Source organism: Odontesthes bonariensis, chromosome 8, assembly GCF_027942865.1.
Source record: "Odontesthes bonariensis isolate fOdoBon6 chromosome 8, fOdoBon6.hap1, whole genome shotgun sequence".
In the NCBI taxonomy this organism is placed as follows: domain Eukaryota; kingdom Metazoa; phylum Chordata; class Actinopteri; order Atheriniformes; family Atherinopsidae; genus Odontesthes; species Odontesthes bonariensis.
In genome coordinates, this window is record NC_134513.1 from 11968983 (window position 1) to 11990006 (window position 21024).

The following is a 21024-nucleotide window of genomic DNA, read 5'->3' on the forward strand; positions in this document are numbered from 1 at the left end:
GGTGCACCTCTTCTTGACCTTTGACAGGGTCGACGATGGACTTGCCCCTGTGATGGCTGTTCAGCGGCCCCCGCTGTCATGGCCTCATTTCGTACTTCTTGCTTCGCTTGCAGTTCTTCTAACTGCAACCGTGCAAGTTCCCTTTGCATATCCTTCTCCTGCTCCTTCCGTTTCAGTTCTTTTCTGTATTTGTTTACTGCATGCACCACATGGTCTCGGAATTGTCCATGTGACATTGAATTCAACCCCACCACATCCTCCAGCCTCCCCTGAGCTGGGGCAGGCAGAGCCTCTTTGATGGAAACTCTGAACAATGTCACCCAAGCTGGGCACTTCTCGATTTCTCCCTCAGACTCTTGTCTCCATTTCTTCAATTGTTGTGCAATGTACACAGCTGGACTCTCTGTTCCTGACAGTGGTTCCCCCTTTAATGCTTCGAGGTCCACTCCCACAGGAAACTCAGCTCGTAACGCTCTCCAGAGTGCAGCTCGATATCCATTAAAGTCAGTTCCATCAGCTCGGTGGCTCAACATCCAGTCATTCTCACTGTGTCTCAAAATGCCCTCCATGGTAGAAGTTCCAAAACACAGTGCCCACACTGCCTTAATGTGTCCAACAGACAACAGTTTATGCACAGTCTCTTGTTCAAAAGCTCTTATCCATTTGCTTGCAGCTGTGTGAATGTCCGGCAATCGAGCAACCAGCCTCGCTAGGACGAGCGTCTGCCACGGCACATACTGTCCCTGCGTCATTTCTATCAAACTCGGTGCTGACGCTGTTGGACTCTTATGTTCTTCAGAAGATGCCTTTTGAACTGGTGGTGCCAGTTCTGGTGATCTTTGGTATTGTGGGAGCTGTCCCCTTGCCTGATCTGAATTACAGACGGCGTCTGGCTCAGGAGCTCCATGACTGCTTGATGTAGCTATTTGTGGTTCTGGACGTTCATGAGATATTTTGTGATCTTTTATTTCAGAATCTCCTTGTATGTTTACTGCTCCTGGCAGTGTTGGATATAGCTCTGCATTTTCAAAGAAATGTAAAACTTTTAATTCAAGCTCTCTCTTTTCCTGTCTCTTTTTGCTTTTGTCCTTTGGTTTGTAAGCTTTAATCCTTTGTTCCATAATCTTACAGGTAGTTACATTGAAAGTGCCACCTTTTGGCCAGGGTGAGACGTTATTTTTTGTTAGTTTTTCCCATTTTAGAGATATCTTTTTAATATCTTTGGAATGTTCAGGATGTTTGGCGCTAATGGTATTGTTGGTGTTACATCCATTGTTTCACCTAGTTAGTTCCCTTCTATTGACTTTTGACTTTTCCTTTTTTATTTACTTATCTATTTTCTAAATTTTCCTTATTTATTATTCGTATTCCCCCTTTTTTTTTTTTTTTTTGAAAGTCAATTTAAATTAACTAATTATTTAACTCTAATCCATGCTAATTTAATGCTCGGCTAAATTTAGCTTAGATGCAGCTAATTATTGGATTGGATATTGTCAATGCTAATGTTAAGGTTAGCCTATGTTAGCTTTGAAAGCTTACGGTCTTGGTTGTTTTTTTGTTTTTGTTTTTTTAAATTGAACCAATGTTAATTCAATGTTAGGCTAATTTAGCTTTTTGACTTCTAACCAATGCCAATTGCTGTTAGCTTCCTAGCTGTTGCTAATAAATGCTAACCTATTGCTAATTAAGACTTAAACCATTATTTGCCTTATTGCTATTGCTAATCAATGCTAAATGTCTTTCTGACCAATGCTAATTATGGCTAACGAAATGCTAACAAATGCTAACCAATGCTAATCAATGCTAATTGTATTTCTGATCAATGCTAATTATGGCTAACGAAATGCTAACAAATGCTACTAATGCTAACCAATGCTAACTATTGCTAATCAATGCTACTTTTTGCTAATCAATACTAGCTTCCTTGTTGACCAATGCTAATTGAATGCTAATTATGCTATTCAACGCTAGTGATTGCTAATCAATGCTAGTTATTGCTAATCAATACTAATTATTGCTAATCTGTATTACTAATGCTACCCAATGTTAATTTATTGCTAATCGAAAGCTCAGTTAATGCTTACTCTGTTTGAAGTGACTCAGGCTAAAGGCGTTGCCCCAACCTTTGCTCACATCCGGATGCTTCCGATCCAATCCACACACAATGTCCTCCACCAAACCAGATGATCCAATGTACGTCACAGCTACGTCAATTCTGACCAATGAAATAAAAATATATTTTTTTTGACCAATGAAATCTAAACACACCTCTAAATCTATCTCCAATGAAACACGTCTGAGACACGTAACTTCTAACCAATAAAATATGAACACACCTCTAAGCCCTCCTCCAATGAACCACGTGAATTTCTAACCAACCAAATATGAACACACCATTACATCTACTTCCTAGACTGTTCCAAACTCCTCCCAAACATAACAATTGAACCAGACATAACAATTGAACCTCACCCCAACTCAAAATGGCGTTTGTCACACTTTTTGTTACAAGTTAAGAAAGAGGAGGAAATTCAAACTTTCCAGCTGGACAGAGAAAAAATACAAACCAAACAACACAGAAATAACAGTTGCACTATTCTTCACCTCAAAATGGCATTTGTTAAGAAAGAGAAAGAAATACAATTTAACACGCTGTGGACAGGGAAACTACAAATCAAAAGATACAGAAACAATGCATAAGCGAAAAACTTTCTTTATCAGGAATGTCACATTCACGTCGAACGACGTGATGAATCAATGGCCTAAGGACAGAAACTCTCCCTTAGGAATTGCGAAACCAACATTTACTCGACTGATAACAACTCTGCAATTAGCACATTACCTAAAGAAAACTAATAATTATTACAGTTCAACTATAAAGTGCCCCTGGAAGACACAAGGACAGAAAGTGTGATCACACACGAACATTTGCAGCAGCAGAAAACTGTCAAGGACAAACCACGCGCCTTCACACCAGCCGCGTGCCCGCGCAGCACCCTCTGTAGCCCAGAAAGCCAAAACACCTTCACTCGCCTGTTGAGAATAGAACTTTAGAAACTTAACACCAATCACAGCAGTATTCAATAATTCAATAATAACAAGATGCACTCAACGAAAATACAGAATCTTAAAGAAATAAACACTCAGCGTTTAAAAATCACAGCTCTTCACTGTAACAACCCCTTATTTCAACAAACTATCAATGCGGCAATTATAACAATGAAGCCAATCTGAGTTTAACTTAAAATACTACGAATACTCAAAAGTCAAGGGATGATATGAGTCAGAACCTTTTTTCTTTTCTTCTTTTTACATTCACATAAAATAGCAGGATTTCACACATATTGACAGAGACCGGTCCCACACACTCACACCAAGTCAGTCGATCAAAGTTTTGTCAGTCACCGTTCAAATCTTCACATTTTTAAATTATCAATTTCTTTCATTTAGACTTTTAATTTTTCAGGAGATGTTGGTGTCGGCAATATATGGAATACAAAATGTGTTTTCCCTACAAGCCTTGTGATATGGTTTCTTGACCAAAGCAACAGATGCTGACGTGTACTTTACCAGCCTCGCTGTGACCTCTCAATAATAATCTCCTGTGGCCAATTTCATAAACGAATTTGAATTTTCTTCTAAATGTCTTTATACTGAGGTCTCGGATAACTCCAAAGAGTTCTAAGCAGATATATAAAATGATATAAACATATATACTTAAAATGTGCTCCTCATAGAACTGGATTTTTTCATTTCAGAGTTTTTTTTGAAAGCCTGATTGATTCAATCGTTGAACTTTAATGTTCGCCAGTCAATCAATTATCAATATTCGTTTTACTCCTTGACTAGTGAAAATAATTTTCACGTATGTTTAATGAGTCTAGTGTACCCCGTACTCCCGTCAGTATTCCTCCCCCCAATGCATTGAAGGATGGCTGATAAGACGCAAGAGGTACTATTGGCGATTGCTCAACAACCTACCCGCTTCTTTACAGCTATTAATTAATCCAGTTTGAATTCATCCGATTCACAATTTGCCGGAACGCAGCGACTAGTCTTCCTTAATTACCACAAAAATACAACAACAAGCCAGACCAACTGCTCACAGCTGTCTGCTTTACAACTCACATCAGCTGCTGTTTACCCAATTGTATCCCAATTCAAACATATGGCTCCTCTTGGCCCAAAATTTCCCAAACAATTTCAGCAGCCCCCCTGCGCAGAGGAAAGCAATGGAAGAGCTTACCGAATGCAGGATCCATCTCTCTCCTGTGTTCTTTTAAATTTGGGGAAGCCGGAAGAAGCCGTCAGCTGTGCTCCACTAACCGAGATCAACTGCGTAATGGTAGGAACAAAATCCCACCTGCCGGCTTGTTACAGCTGATGTCGGTTGTCGGGGCACAGAGGACACGCTCCGCCGGGATCCAGATGCAAACTCTCACGAATTCGGGGTCACCATTATGTTGTGGAGAAATTAGAGTCGAATCCCGCGTTGGTCAGCCGTCCATTGGGGAGTTTATTGAACAAACCGTCACAGCAAATGTGCATACAGAATGTACAAAATGTCCGACGAGCTCATCTTGTGACACCCTTTTATACAGTTTTATCATAACAAGTGTACGTGGCCCTCTCTGGAGGCGCCTAGCTTTCGCAGTTTATCATCAACACGCTCATTCTAACTATCAACAATATTCATATGAACCAGTCAACAAGGCCCAGGATGTAACTAACAAACAAATAGCAAATATCATGAGTCTATGCAGAATCTGTGTATACATTCGTAACCTTACCTTTCACCAGTAGACATGCTTCCGTTAATGCCTTCAGTTCAGCCAACTGTGCCGAACATGGCCGTTCACACTTCTCAGCTTTCACCATCACAAAGTTCTCCATCATCCTGTTTCACAACTGCAAAACCTCATGATCACCCAAATGATCTCACAACATGAACCATGCACAACATAAGTGACGTCAGCCTGCACAAGTGAAGTTGCTTCTAAGTCAGGTCTCAGTTTAATATATCTCACAGCTTCTGACACACGCTCATGTGGTTCTCCTTCAAACTCACATGGAATGACATCCGCAGGATCCGATGTAGCACACTTCTGTATTCACATCTGGACGTGTCAAAAGATGCACAACCTGCAAACATCCTGTCCGAGTCACAACATACCTACTCTGATTTATTAGTTCTGAAATCTTATGGTTTTTATTGGAGACATATAAGAAAAATGGCTTCTCATAGACTAATGTTGCCCGTTTTGGATGACTTTTGCTCATTTCGTTTCAAATTTTCAAAGGCTAACTTAGCCCCCAGTTGTGCTTTCAACCTTTGATCTTTGGATTTTTCATGATTCCTTCCAGAGGAAGCGCATTCTATTGCATAATCCTCCCAAAAGAAGATCATACTTGTTGTATTTTAATTTTACTTATTTATTCATTAGTTGTTCATTTATTTATTTTGGACATGGCGCTTTTCTTACTCCCTCCAAGTGGGATGGAGAGATATCAGTAATTCCCTATGGGCTAAATAGATACTCTAATTCAGGCTATCAATGCTAAAATTTAAATTAGAAACTTTGTTCCGTTCAAATTTTAGAACTTCGTAATAGTGGCACATTTAAATTTTAAATTCAGAAACTTTGTTTTGTTGTGTCCTAGTAACAGTGACCTATTTAAATTCAAGGTTTAGAAACTTAGTAGTCGTGACACATTTAACTTAAAAACTTTTTTTTGTTTTGTAATGATGACACACCTGAGGGCGGTTTTTAAACCCTTTTGAGTACGTCCGATGTAAGTGTACTTCTTACCTCTATATGTCAATGTAAACCAATACTGGGATTCCTCTGCCAGAGGAACGCCTTGGACCTGCCGGGCCACTTGCTCCGCCCCGCAGGGACTGGCCACGGTCCTGCCGAACACTCGGGTTTCTCGGTGCTCTCGGACAGCTGTAAACAAAGTGTCCCCTCTCGCCACAGGCCCAACATGCCCCCGAGGACCTTTGTCCTCCAGGTGCACCTCTTCTTGACCTTTGACAGGGTCGACGATGGACTTGCCCCTGTGATGGCTGTTCAGCGGCCCCCGCTGTCATGGCCTCATTTCGTACTTCTTGCTTCGCTTGCAGTTCTTCTAACTGCAACCGTGCAAGTTCCCTTTGCATATCCTTCTCCTGCTCCTTCCGTTTCAGTTCTTTTCTGTATTTGTTTACTGCATGCACCACATGGTCTCGGAATTGTCCATGTGACATTGAATTCAACCCCACCACATCCTCCAGCCTCCCCTGAGCTGGGGCAGGCAGAGCCTCTTTGATGGAAACTCTGAACAATGTCACCCAAGCTGGGCACTTCTCGATTTCTCCCTCAGACTCTTGTCTCCATTTCTTCAATTGTTGTGCAATGTACACAGCTGGACTCTCTGTTCCTGACAGTGGTTCCCCCTTTAATGCTTCGAGGTCCACTCCCACAGGAAACTCAGCTCGTAACGCTCTCCAGAGTGCAGCTCGATATCCATTAAAGTCAGTTCCATCAGCTCGGTGGCTCAACATCCAGTCATTCTCACTGTGTCTCAAAATGCCCTCCATGGTAGAAGTTCCAAAACACAGTGCCCACACTGCCTTAATGTGTCCAACAGACAACAGTTTATGCACAGTCTCTTGTTCAAAAGCTCTTATCCATTTGCTTGCAGCTGTGTGAATGTCCGGCAATCGAGCAACCAGCCTCGCTAGGACGAGCGTCTGCCACGGCACATACTGTCCCTGCGTCATTTCTATCAAACTCGGTGCTGACGCTGTTGGACTCTTATGTTCTTCAGAAGATGCCTTTTGAACTGGTGGTGCCAGTTCTGGTGATCTTTGGTATTGTGGGAGCTGTCCCCTTGCCTGATCTGAATTACAGACGGCGTCTGGCTCAGGAGCTCCATGACTGCTTGATGTAGCTATTTGTGGTTCTGGACGTTCATGAGATATTTTGTGATCTTTTATTTCAGAATCTCCTTGTATGTTTACTGCTCCTGGCAGTGTTGGATATAGCTCTGCATTTTCAAAGAAATGTAAAACTTTTAATTCAAGCTCTCTCTTTTCCTGTCTCTTTTTGCTTTTGTCCTTTGGTTTGTAAGCTTTAATCCTTTGTTCCATAATCTTACAGGTAGTTACATTGAAAGTGCCACCTTTTGGCCAGGGTGAGACGTTATTTTTTGTTAGTTTTTCCCATTTTAGAGATATCTTTTTAATATCTTTGGAATGTTCAGGATGTTTGGCGCTAATGGTATTGTTGGTGTTACATCCATTGTTTCACCTAGTTAGTTCCCTTCTATTGACTTTTGACTTTTCCTTTTTTATTTACTTATCTATTTTCTAAATTTTCCTTATTTATTATTCGTATTCCCCCTTTTTTTTTTTTTTTTTGAAAGTCAATTTAAATTAACTAATTATTTAACTCTAATCCATGCTAATTTAATGCTCGGCTAAATTTAGCTTAGATGCAGCTAATTATTGGATTGGATATTGTCAATGCTAATGTTAAGGTTAGCCTATGTTAGCTTTGAAAGCTTACGGTCTTGGTTGTTTTTTTGTTTTTGTTTTTTTAAATTGAACCAATGTTAATTCAATGTTAGGCTAATTTAGCTTTTTGACTTCTAACCAATGCCAATTGCTGTTAGCTTCCTAGCTGTTGCTAATAAATGCTAACCTATTGCTAATTAAGACTTAAACCATTATTTGCCTTATTGCTATTGCTAATCAATGCTAAATGTCTTTCTGACCAATGCTAATTATGGCTAACGAAATGCTAACAAATGCTAACCAATGCTAATCAATGCTAATTGTATTTCTGATCAATGCTAATTATGGCTAACGAAATGCTAACAAATGCTACTAATGCTAACCAATGCTAACTATTGCTAATCAATGCTACTTTTTGCTAATCAATACTAGCTTCCTTGTTGACCAATGCTAATTGAATGCTAATTATGCTATTCAACGCTAGTGATTGCTAATCAATGCTAGTTATTGCTAATCAATACTAATTATTGCTAATCTGTATTACTAATGCTACCCAATGTTAATTTATTGCTAATCGAAAGCTCAGTTAATGCTTACTCTGTTTGAAGTGACTCAGGCTAAAGGCGTTGCCCCAACCTTTGCTCACATCCGGATGCTTCCGATCCAATCCACACACAATGTCCTCCACCAAACCAGATGATCCAATGTACGTCACAGCTACGTCAATTCTGACCAATGAAATAAAAATATATTTTTTTTGACCAATGAAATCTAAACACACCTCTAAATCTATCTCCAATGAAACACGTCTGAGACACGTAACTTCTAACCAATAAAATATGAACACACCTCTAAGCCCTCCTCCAATGAACCACGTGAATTTCTAACCAACCAAATATGAACACACCATTACATCTACTTCCTAGACTGTTCCAAACTCCTCCCAAACATAACAATTGAACCAGACATAACAATTGAACCTCACCCCAACTCAAAATGGCGTTTGTCACACTTTTTGTTACAAGTTAAGAAAGAGGAGGAAATTCAAACTTTCCAGCTGGACAGAGAAAAAATACAAACCAAACAACACAGAAATAACAGTTGCACTATTCTTCACCTCAAAATGGCATTTGTTAAGAAAGAGAAAGAAATACAATTTAACACGCTGTGGACAGGGAAACTACAAATCAAAAGATACAGAAACAATGCATAAGCGAAAAACTTTCTTTATCAGGAATGTCACATTCACGTCGAACGACGTGATGAATCAATGGCCTAAGGACAGAAACTCTCCCTTAGGAATTGCGAAACCAACATTTACTCGACTGATAACAACTCTGCAATTAGCACATTACCTAAAGAAAACTAATAATTATTACAGTTCAACTATAAAGTGCCCCTGGAAGACACAAGGACAGAAAGTGTGATCACACACGAACATTTGCAGCAGCAGAAAACTGTCAAGGACAAACCACGCGCCTTCACACCAGCCGCGTGCCCGCGCAGCACCCTCTGTAGCCCAGAAAGCCAAAACACCTTCACTCGCCTGTTGAGAATAGAACTTTAGAAACTTAACACCAATCACAGCAGTATTCAATAATTCAATAATAACAAGATGCACTCAACGAAAATACAGAATCTTAAAGAAATAAACACTCAGCGTTTAAAAATCACAGCTCTTCACTGTAACAACCCCTTATTTCAACAAACTATCAATGCGGCAATTATAACAATGAAGCCAATCTGAGTTTAACTTAAAATACTACGAATACTCAAAAGTCAAGGGATGATATGAGTCAGAACCTTTTTTCTTTTCTTCTTTTTACATTCACATAAAATAGCAGGATTTCACACATATTGACAGAGACCGGTCCCACACACTCACACCAAGTCAGTCGATCAAAGTTTTGTCAGTCACCGTTCAAATCTTCACATTTTTAAATTATCAATTTCTTTCATTTAGACTTTTAATTTTTCAGGAGATGTTGGTGTCGGCAATATATGGAATACAAAATGTGTTTTCCCTACAAGCCTTGTGATATGGTTTCTTGACCAAAGCAACAGATGCTGACGTGTACTTTACCAGCCTCGCTGTGACCTCTCAATAATAATCTCCTGTGGCCAATTTCATAAACGAATTTGAATTTTCTTCTAAATGTCTTTATACTGAGGTCTCGGATAACTCCAAAGAGTTCTAAGCAGATATATAAAATGATATAAACATATATACTTAAAATGTGCTCCTCATAGAACTGGATTTTTTCATTTCAGAGTTTTTTTTGAAAGCCTGATTGATTCAATCGTTGAACTTTAATGTTCGCCAGTCAATCAATTATCAATATTCGTTTTACTCCTTGACTAGTGAAAATAATTTTCACGTATGTTTAATGAGTCTAGTGTACCCCGTACTCCCGTCAGTATTCCTCCCCCCAATGCATTGAAGGATGGCTGATAAGACGCAAGAGGTACTATTGGCGATTGCTCAACAACCTACCCGCTTCTTTACAGCTATTAATTAATCCAGTTTGAATTCATCCGATTCACAATTTGCCGGAACGCAGCGACTAGTCTTCCTTAATTACCACAAAAATACAACAACAAGCCAGACCAACTGCTCACAGCTGTCTGCTTTACAACTCACATCAGCTGCTGTTTACCCAATTGTATCCCAATTCAAACATATGGCTCCTCTTGGCCCAAAATTTCCCAAACAATTTCAGCAGCCCCCCTGCGCAGAGGAAAGCAATGGAAGAGCTTACCGAATGCAGGATCCATCTCTCTCCTGTGTTCTTTTAAATTTGGGGAAGCCGGAAGAAGCCGTCAGCTGTGCTCCACTAACCGAGATCAACTGCGTAATGGTAGGAACAAAATCCCACCTGCCGGCTTGTTACAGCTGATGTCGGTTGTCGGGGCACAGAGGACACGCTCCGCCGGGATCCAGATGCAAACTCTCACGAATTCGGGGTCACCATTATGTTGTGGAGAAATTAGAGTCGAATCCCGCGTTGGTCAGCCGTCCATTGGGGAGTTTATTGAACAAACCGTCACAGCAAATGTGCATACAGAATGTACAAAATGTCCGACGAGCTCATCTTGTGACACCCTTTTATACAGTTTTATCATAACAAGTGTACGTGGCCCTCTCTGGAGGCGCCTAGCTTTCGCAGTTTATCATCAACACGCTCTTTCTAACTATCAACAATATTCATATGAACCAGTCAACAAGGCCCAGGATGTAACTAGGCCAGAAGTCATGAGCATGTCATGACATCCTTCTCCCACATAGTGTGCCTTAGTTTTCTCACTCCTCCACTTGCCTCCTTGAGGTTGCAATTACAGTTCAGAAAATCCCCTATAATCACAGATTGGGGAAGATTTCCCTCTGTGCTTTTTACTACACTAACTTACAGCTGCATGTGTGGACTCTCCTCCGGTAACCCTGGAAATTAACCCGCCTCCACCATCCTCAGGGTTTTTCCACTTTCCCATTAAGGAGTAAGATGATAGGAGATTTATGGATGAGCTCAGAGTGAGGAAACTCGGGTGTTTCCAATGTTCTTTGAGTGACATGATGTATCAGTCTTTTGAAGTTGCCATTTCTTTCTTACATATTCACTTGGAGGAGCTAAGTTTTGAAGAAACAAACAAAATGACGGAAGCAAGGATAGATAATGATGGAGGCATAATTAATAGCTTGCTTGGTCACAGCAAGAGACAAATCATGAGTACGCATTCCATTCATCTGCGTCTTTGCTCACTATCTTAATCAACTCTGATACCAAAATGATAACGTTATTTAAGTAGCTCTCAGGAATCAGTTTGTGTGCATGCCTCAGTGTGTACACCTATGTGAAATTATACATGTACAGGATATATCACATGCTTTTTGCTCTTTTAGGTGTAACCTTCCACCACTCTCAAAGGAATATGTGGAAGATGTGGGAACCAGGACACACCTGGTCACTGCCAACCCCAGCATCATAGAGAAAAGGTAACATGTTTACTCTCAAATCTAGCAAATGCACTTGGTCATAAGTACTAATAGCTTACATCGTGAAAGGGCACAAATTATTTTTGAGCATCTCTGTATCATTGTTTCACACTGAAATCCTAATTTTCTTTTGACAGTTATAACTAACACATTTAAGCAGACAACTCCATAGATGTCAGAGCATTCCTCAAAGCATGTTAGACTCTCTGATACCCTCTTTTTCTTTCAGATTTCAGAACCTTCTGTGGTCAAGAAAAGCTTTTGTGGATGGCATGAAGGTCTACGGTTCCAGCTACATTTACATGCCGGCGTTTTCCATGAAGCCTGGCACCGATCCTTCATTGCGGGCGTATTACGCACTGGCAGACACCTCCTCCAACCTCACTATGCTCTTCGCCAACCCAGAATTCTTGCGCACAGTGGGTAAATTCTGGAAAACCCGTGGCGTGCATGCAAAACGCCTCTCCACAGGGCTCTTCCTCATCAGCTTAGCCCTGGGTCTATGTGACGAAGTGACGGCCTACGGCTTCTGGCCGTTCTCTGTCGGCCTGGACGAGCAACCAGTTAGCCACCATTACTATGACAACATCCTGCCCTATAAATGGTTCCACGCTATGCCTGAGGAGTTTGTCCAGCTTTGGCACCTGCACAAAAGCGGCACACTACGCATGAGGGTGGGGCACTGTCCCCCTCACAAAGGGGCCGAGTTTGAGCACCTTGAGGAGTGAAAACAGAATGGTTCGCTAAGGCTTAGTCGGTTTCAGTAAGCAGATAAAGACATTTGGGTTGCAAAGCAGCAGGCAGTTTTCCTCTGAGGATTTCCTGTGCTGCATCTGTATCCATACACTTTCCTGCCTAAACTAATCCCTCAAAATTTGTTATGTCCTCCACACAAAACACAGTGACACATGCAGGCTTACACACGCACACACATACACGGAACATAAACTATCCATACATTCCCAAAATTTGCCTCACCTATACCCTAAGATTTGCGTGTATTTCCACAGAAAGCAACAGCTGTGAATGGGTGTGGGGCTTGGACTTGAAGACTGTATCTGACATATGGGGGCAGCTGGACCATACCCCCCTCTAGGTCTTTGTCAAACAGAGACACAGAGAGTGGAGGACCAAAGGGGGAATAATAAAACGCACTGAAAGCCTGGCAAAATACGAGGAACAAGGGAGAGATAATGGTGTCCTGGTATCTAGGTGGTTGAATAGAAATGGAATTTAATGGAGAGAGAAAAAAAATGGCAGGGGGTAGAAATAGTGAAGGTTGCCTGGTATGTGTATGAAAAGATCTTTCTCTGTTTTTTTTTTCCCCAACAATGCTTGATTGGCATTCTCTGTGGTGCCAAATAGAGCTGAAGTTCAAAGCAGCAGCTATTAGAAATGAAGTCTTATGGACTATATCCCCTAGAATGTTCAGCCAAGTTCCATTTGAACCCTTTACCAAAAAGGGAAAAAAAAAGAGTACACTTCGGTGTCTACATGTTGTTTTTGTTTGCCAAATGTGATTTTTCAGGTTTAATGTGAATTTTGCTTTTGGTGCATCGTCGAGGGAGAAAGCGTTGTGGCCAAAAAGAATCAGAAATTCATATTTTCTGAAAAGCAAACAAAAAAATGAAATTCCACAAATAGGCACCTCACCTTTTATGTGACGCTCATCATAACTGACTCACTCTTTGGTACAACTCGGACGCAAGCAGACTCTTCTGTTAAACACAGACTAACCCACTTCTTCAGAGAGCCTGCTGGAAGTCTTCTCTTGGTAACTGTACTATAGTTGTCAAGTGCCCAGCCAAGGGAACAGTAGACTCTTTGATACAGTCTGAACTAATGTTTGTGCTTGTTGTGCTCTGAAACAAGGAATCACTAATATACAGAGAAAGTGACAGACAAAAAGGACTCTATGTCACTTTCTGTGTTTTTCCATTTTTTTCCATTCCATTTTTCCATTTGTTGTTCGATACTTTTGTGAGTAGATGGTGAACTTTTTTTTTTCCCCTGTGCAGTTATAGATATCACTTTACATCAGAGTGTAGGAATATCCGAACTTCTGCTCTGTGTTCCTTTTTTAATACTGCGGTTTTGCTTTTTGTTTGCACATGGGAGGAGCAAGGCAGGATTCACACAGATGCGTGCGAGCTGTTGGAAGTGTTGTGACAATCGGTGAGATCAGACACTTCATTTGGTTAGGCGATGTTTGTTGGCGTCTCCACTGCCACATGAAAAAGGTAAACTGTTCTTAGCTTTCCACCGCAAAGCTACGCTAGCAAAGTAAAGAGAAAACCTACATTTTAATTTGGCAGTGCAAGATGTCACTCCACTTAAAGTGAATGAGAAATGAAACCGTTGACGCCTGAGACGCGGACGTGTGAGTCCGGCCTCGTTCATATAAAAGTTAGCACAGCTGACAGATGTTTTTTTTTTTTTTGGACTTGCAAGTCTTCTGAATGGGAAACAATGTGCTTGTTTGATTTTTAGACTTTCTTCCTTTAAAATGTTATTTAAAAGTGAGAAATGTTATCTTGTCATACGGTTGATAGTTCAACAAAAGGATAACTGCATGGGGAATGCATGAACTGTACCACAATCCTCCGACTCAAGGTATGAAACATATTCATGGGTTAGTGCTTCATGTTCTTACTCATTCTTAAACTGAACGAGGTCCAGTGCCTTTGAGATAAACTCAAGTAGAGTTCTGGGTCATTTTGATTTTGTGTATTTCCCATTAATGTGATATTTGTGGCTCAGTGAGACTCTAAGGAAACTGACTGAAATGCAACAGGACATCATGAAAGACGACATCCCTTTAGAAACCGATGGTGTTCCTGCGACCACCGCTCTCCTGTCAACTAAGGAGGAGAACCATCGCTCTTTAGAGAGGGATTGATGCCAGACTTGGAAAATCTTGACTTGATCATGGAAGAGAACATTAACAGCTATATCACAACTTAGCCCCACTCGCACTGTGCTCCCATCCAGCTGTTAAGCAAATCTGAAGCTATTTCCTTTCAATGTTGCTTAAAATAAACAGATTTCCATCAGTTAGTTTGAAGTGAATAAACTAGGCTTTGTACTATCATTGTAAGAGGGCTTTTCAGGGTATGTTACACATGGCTGTAATGAACAATGACTTGGTGGCTAACCATGAAGAAAATCTCTTGAAAGAGGATGCAAAACCTGTTGTTTTGGCCATGTGCAAGAAAAACAGATATTCAGGCATCGTGTTTCTTCTTTCACATCAGTGAATGTCGCCCATGTAGATTCTCTAGAACTAGAAACAACTGCTTGTTCATGTGATCAGTCAGAAAAATATTAGTTTTTTCAGAGGTGTTTCCACCGCTGTCGTGCATCAGCTGCTTTTGAAAAAGGCAAAAACCATCCAAGCATCTCAACTTTTCGCTTAAACGTGGAGGATTTTTCCTATTGTTCCGTTTTGAAAACGGGACTACAGTGCTACTGCCAAAAGCCCATTAAACAAATGTCAACAGAAACACACTGTCATTAAGTGAAGCAGCTTTCACATTGCATCCGATGAGGCAAGCCGAAGAACAAAAAGAGCTATTCCGCGATTGAGTTAATGAGAGGGACTTATTTTCCATGAACAATTGATTTGGAAACCACTTCACTAAAGCTGACATCCTTTGATGAATTAACCAGACACAGGTTTTGTATTTCATGGCATACAAGCCCAGGAAAAGTCTAGACGGCTACATACACACAGCAATTAAACTTTCTTCTTGTGATCATGAATTTTCCTGATAGCGAGCTGGTGTTTGCTATGAGTGTAGCTACTGAAACTAAACCTATCGAATGGCACACTGAAGCATTTCCTTTGCTATCCAAGTGCCTCCCCACTTGAGTAATTGCTCTTTATAGAAGAAAGTCGGGTTTTGGGCATTATGATCCAACTTAATTTTCCTAATCATCCACGCTATAGTGCGCTAGGTGGATCTGCCTGTTTAAAGGTCAATATGCTGCACGATAAGCCTCAATTTCCATCTCTTTTTATCACGCAGCTGATTAAAATTGCACGGTGCTCCATTTTGTTAACCTGCTAACAAATTCATCTGTGCAGTTACCTCCAGAGTGAACACCCGCTAAACAGAAAGATGTAAGATATAAAAAAAACAATCGTGTAAAAATCTGTTGTTTTTAAATCTCCAACAGAACTAAAGAGTCCAAAGTTAGCATGACTGGAAAAACTTCAATAGCCACATTAATGGGAAGTAAAACTATTTTCTTTGAAGATAAAAAGATTAATTCAAATGCGATATCTACAATGCTGATCATGTCTTTGATTTGCCTAGCAAAGCTTGGCTCGGTGGATCAGTTGGAAAATATGTGTTGCATTCATAACTCTTGTCAATGATGTCAAATTAACTTTAATGTGAATTACACTGAATTACCGGGTGGAAATTAACTTTGTGCACAGTTTGACAAATTGATTTGACTGCTGTTTATTCAGCTTTCTATTGTTGCGTTTCTTATATGCACCTTTATTTTGTGTCTTCTGCTCAGTATTGTGAATGAACGAGATATGGCAGAGTGAATTTTAAAAAAGCATGATGATTTTTAAATATGTATGTGCTTTTGGTACAGATTATTATCTATTTTGATTATGTTCTGACCTGTGCCCCCAATCATTTCATCCTTTTTTTTTTTCACTTTGGTGAAAATTTGATTGAATTTGTGATGTAAATATTGGTCTGTTGGCAAGGTGATATTAGATTTAGATCTTTAGTTAAAATACACATATTCAAAAGCTAATTCAATGAGCTTCATGCTGCAACCTGCACAGCTTACATTCCAGTTACAGGTTTTGACTCTATTGTGAATAGTTGCCTATAAATTACTAACATGCGTGTTTTTTTTAGTTTTTTTTTTATTACTTGTTCTGTAATTGTGTTGGCAGCCATGCAGTAGTGAAGCCATGGTCGTTGTATGTAGTGGCCACTTTTAATCTAAATATGGTCAGGGAGGCCTGATGCACTTTGATGGAACTCTTTTTATTTGTTCGCATTTAGCAAGTTAGCAGGTCAATGGTTTGCATTGGGGTTTGTAGAACAGTGATTTGCCAGTTTTGATAGTATCTTAACTACAATGGCACTCCTAAGAGATGACATGACTTGGAATTTCTCAACTACTTGTCGGAGCAAAACAAAAACTCAATTTGAGGCTTCCAGAATCCACAAACCAGTTGATCTTTGTTGGTCTCACCTTCTCGCTCTTGCGAGCAGAACTGTGAATCTGAACAAAGGTGGAATGATCTTTAACATTGAATAAATTCAAATACCCACCACCTTCCAGTCTGCTGTGCTTTCGCTCTGCCTTTAAAAGCCCTCAATGCAAAGCACCTTTTTTTTAAAATAGATTTATTTTTTTTATTTTTTTTTGGCATGATTAATTTTTGTGAATCGCTACTTTATGCTAAGGTAAGCTTCTAGGCTGTAGCTTCACATTAAGGCTAGGACCCTATCCCTGACCCTAGGAGTGATTACGGTATGTACATGGGATTCCTAAAATGACGAACCATAACTTTTAAGCTGACAACATGAGGTTTCAGAAGTTAGTGGAAAGGGACAGTCTAGTATGAGCATACAAGGGCAACTGCAGTATTGTCCATTTTTTTCTACCTCAGGCCAACTGTTTAAATTTATTAAGCTACAGTCTGTGGCAGCCATCTGGTCATGGAAAAGTCATGTGTGATTAATCATTTCTATTTAATTTTTTTTAAGTTTAAATGATGTCAAATTCCTCTGACTGTGTACATTTTTGTTCTAAGGTTTTGGTTTAGAAACGAGATGATCCTGGTGCAAACTAATCATTCTTTTCTTTGTGTTCAGCTTTTTCATCTCTGATGTTGGAAGGTCGATAGTATTATAAATTACTGTTTTTTTTTTAATGCAGCCATTGGGAACATCAAAGATGTGAATTTTCAAATTGTATGCACGGTGGCATATAAAGAAATTGAAGCAAATCCCAATAGTTAATCATCCAGTATATTGTAAATTAACTTATGTTAACCTATGCTGTGATTAATATGGTAATAACTTGGACAATTTTAGTCATGGTGCTGCTGTATGTTTAAACATGTTAAAACAAACTGATGTAAATACAGTCTAACCCAAGTAATCAGCCAGTGCAGAAGCTTCAATTTTCCAACATATTTGAGTATTCAATGTAATGCTTTTTATTTAAAAAATGTAAATGTGCTTTATTTCCCTTGACTGACGCAATTTGATACAAAAAGATGAAGGAACAACAAAACTTTTTCAAGGCATTGTTCTTTGAGAAGCTGACTTTCACTCCCTTTTGCCCATTCAAGTCATCTGATGTGAACAACCCTGCCTGAGCATGTTAAAAACAATCCAGAACTTGTTTAAAATGGAATTAGCCGGTTGTGTGTGCTACGTAGATTCATCTGAGAACATCCAGACCTATGTACAAGGCAAACACTGGAATCCAATAAAAAATAAAAATAATAAAACACCCTAAGATGTGTGGTTACCTTCAAAATTGTTTTGATGTTGGAATGGGGCCAACTGTTGCTTTATACATGTTCTCCCACTTGACTCTAAAATGAAAGACAAATTCAGAGCAGATGTGCAAAAATTAAAGGGAAAGAGTCTATTTTTCTCTTCATTGATATTCTTACGAATCTCCTTCTCTTTCATATGCTTTTTTGCTTGTGTGGGGGGCCCAGGAATTCGACTGACTATACAGTTTGTACAGTGGTTTTGAACATTTTTGCTCCTGGTGATTAGCATCAGTGGAAAAACTGCTTACCGCAGCCTTGTCTGAATGGCCTGTTTTTATGGGCCATGAATTTTTAAAGACATGTCCCCTGTGTCTCAGGCCCATGTTTCTTGCTGGACTGTTTACTGTTTAAACAGAAAAATCGATTCACTGCATTTGATGAAGCTTTTGAATAAATGTTTGATAACTGAACTGGGACAACAGCTAATCTGGTTATGATATTAGGATGCATGGAAGCCTAATATGTAAACAGAACTAAAGCCATTTGTGCCATATCAATGCTGAAAAATACACCAATAACATTTAAGAGAGCTAACCTAACAAACACAATAGTTTACATGGGCATGTTATCTATTATTGGATGCATGGCAGAATCTGCTGAAATATGCCTACAATAGCTGTTTGCCAGTTTACATTTTTCATTTTATTTTATTTTTTTCAGTTATTGTTTAATTCTGGGTAAACGGTGCAGCAGTCCAAACATACGTGTCTCACTTTTTCTCCTAATGCTATGTCTGTTTCTTATTTCTATTTTCGACGATCGGGAAGCCTTTTGATAAAACGCATAAAATGTAAAACCTTGAGTGGGTTCAAATAACTATCTTGCATGCACACTGTCTCAAAAAGTGCAAACAAATGTCTGTTTCTGATAACATATAAAAGCTTCAGTGACTTAGTAGTTTCTTTCAGATACTTTGAATTTCTACATAGCTTTGGATTTTACATGTTCATAAGTTATTTGCTTTATTTTCATTTTTCGCAGCTCACTTTTAAACTCAAAACAAATCTATTCATAGAGCTCCAGCCTAGCAGAAGCTCTGTGTAAGCGGTGACCAACTGTAAACATTATTTTGGATGGTCAGATCACCTCCTTAAAGTCTATAATGAAAGACTAAACAGTACTGAGAGGCTGCTTGGCTAAATCTAGCTTTTATGTGCTTACACCACGGCTGACACTTTGCCAGATGTCACTCTACTCCTTGAGTTCCATTTTCATAAAGAGGGAGAATGCTTTTAGGTGTGAATCCGGTGAGAATTCTAGCTTTAGTAGTCTGTGACCTTGCCTGAAATAATCTACTTTAAACATGATGTCCCTCTAATGTATGTTAAATCAAATAAGTACAACTAAAACCAACACATAGGTCATGTGTTCTAAATACAACCCCATAGTGCATCCTATAAAGTACCGTCCCGATAAGCTGCAAGAGGGACACACGCCTCTTAAGAGCATTTCCCCATCGGAGCAGACATCATCTTCATGTGCCGTGAGATTGAGACCAATTTATGACAACTGCGACAATACTATACCAAACTTTTTAGTTTTGACAATACATATCCTCATTTGGGTTTCGTAATCAAAATTACATACTAAGGGTTAGAAAAGGATCATGTTAAGGGCTAAAATACATTCTTTCTACAGCATGACTATCACTTTCATGGGTGCCATAATATCACTTGTTTAGTTTTAGAAAAGACAGTCATGGTTTGGGCTAAAATAGATTTCATCACCGTCATCCTCATGATGCTATTTTTACACTTAACATCCAGTTGCTCTCCAGACTACCAGCAGTTACATTTCTCGCACGTGATTATTAAAGGTTGTTTCTGCCTTCATAAACACACAGCCGATGGAAACATTGAGGGGTGGGAGACAGTCTTGTTGAATTACAACTTTTAATGATGATGCATAAGCTATCCTAATTACTAAATATTATTCATTAGATAGATACATACTATATATATATATATATACAGTGTATATAGATTGTGCTTATTAGTGTGGTGGTCTTAGGAACCAGCAGCTCAACCCAATTTGAAGCACTGATCGATAGTTTAAAGCCATTTTAAGGCAGCCACTAAAGAGGTGCAGGGTGGTGATGTGTTGCATCAACACACTGTCAGAGGCACATGCATAGAAACACATAATTACTCTATTTCTGCTTCCAACTGCACATACTTAAAACAGTGGAGTCTCTAAAACAGCCTCTGGATTTCCCCTGAATACCAAGTGGGTTGACTTACCAGTCGTCCACTTCCCTATAATCCTCTCCAGGCTTCTAAACACAATCCAGCTGTTCTTCTCTCCTTTTCTTTACTTTTGATGACAGAGCTTTTTAGTTAGATAAAAAGACTTGAGTTAAATCGATACTCTTCAGAGACGACACCAAGATTTTCTAAACCACTCAACAGGCTTGGCATGAAACTTTATACAGTTTCAAGTTGATTAACAATGAAATTTAAACTTTCAGTGTTTCTGCAGCTGTTGGAAAAAAAAAAAAAAAAAACTGGAATGCTCTAATAGTTGCTGTAGTCCAGCACTTGTTTAACCCCAAATGGCGCCTGGGATGGAATGTAAGACATTGTTTAAGTAATGACCATTTCTTTTAGTCAGTAGAATTTGCATGCACTCATGACATCTGATTCCATTTTGCATAGTGTCTTGTTTGCTGGTTATTTCTGTCTCTTGCTATTCTAGTATTTCACCACACCAGGACTAAAAATACAATTACACACCTCTGCTGTCACACTTCTATCTTCTCAAAAAGAAATATTTATTTGGAGTGAGGGAAGACAAATTAAAGCAGTGTTTCTGCTGCCACCTCAATTTTCTCCCCAATGTAAATTCAATCACCTGCTTTTTAATACAAGGATGTCTCTAAATTTCTAGAGCAGTAACAACACAACATTATGTACTTGGATGGAATGCTGTTCTTGGTATGTGGTTTTGTTACATGGTGAGGAGGAAAATTTTCTCAAAAACATGATA

At 39.5% G+C, this 21024-nt stretch overlaps 1 protein-coding gene across 1 annotated transcript in view; it reads left to right on the plus strand.

Moving 5' to 3' along the window:
- The window catches only part of st8sia1 (ST8 alpha-N-acetyl-neuraminide alpha-2,8-sialyltransferase 1), a 28955-nt gene extending 10959 nt beyond the window's left edge, over window positions 1–17996 (plus strand). Inside the window, exons 4-5 of the mRNA XM_075471725.1 lie at window positions 11397–11489; window positions 11719–17996. Coding sequence (XP_075327840.1) covers window positions 11397–11489; window positions 11719–12217 — 592 coding nt within the window. The 3' untranslated portion in view covers window positions 12218–17996. The remainder of the gene's footprint in view (window positions 1–11396; window positions 11490–11718) is intronic.
- Window positions 17997–21024: the final 3028 nt, after the last annotated feature.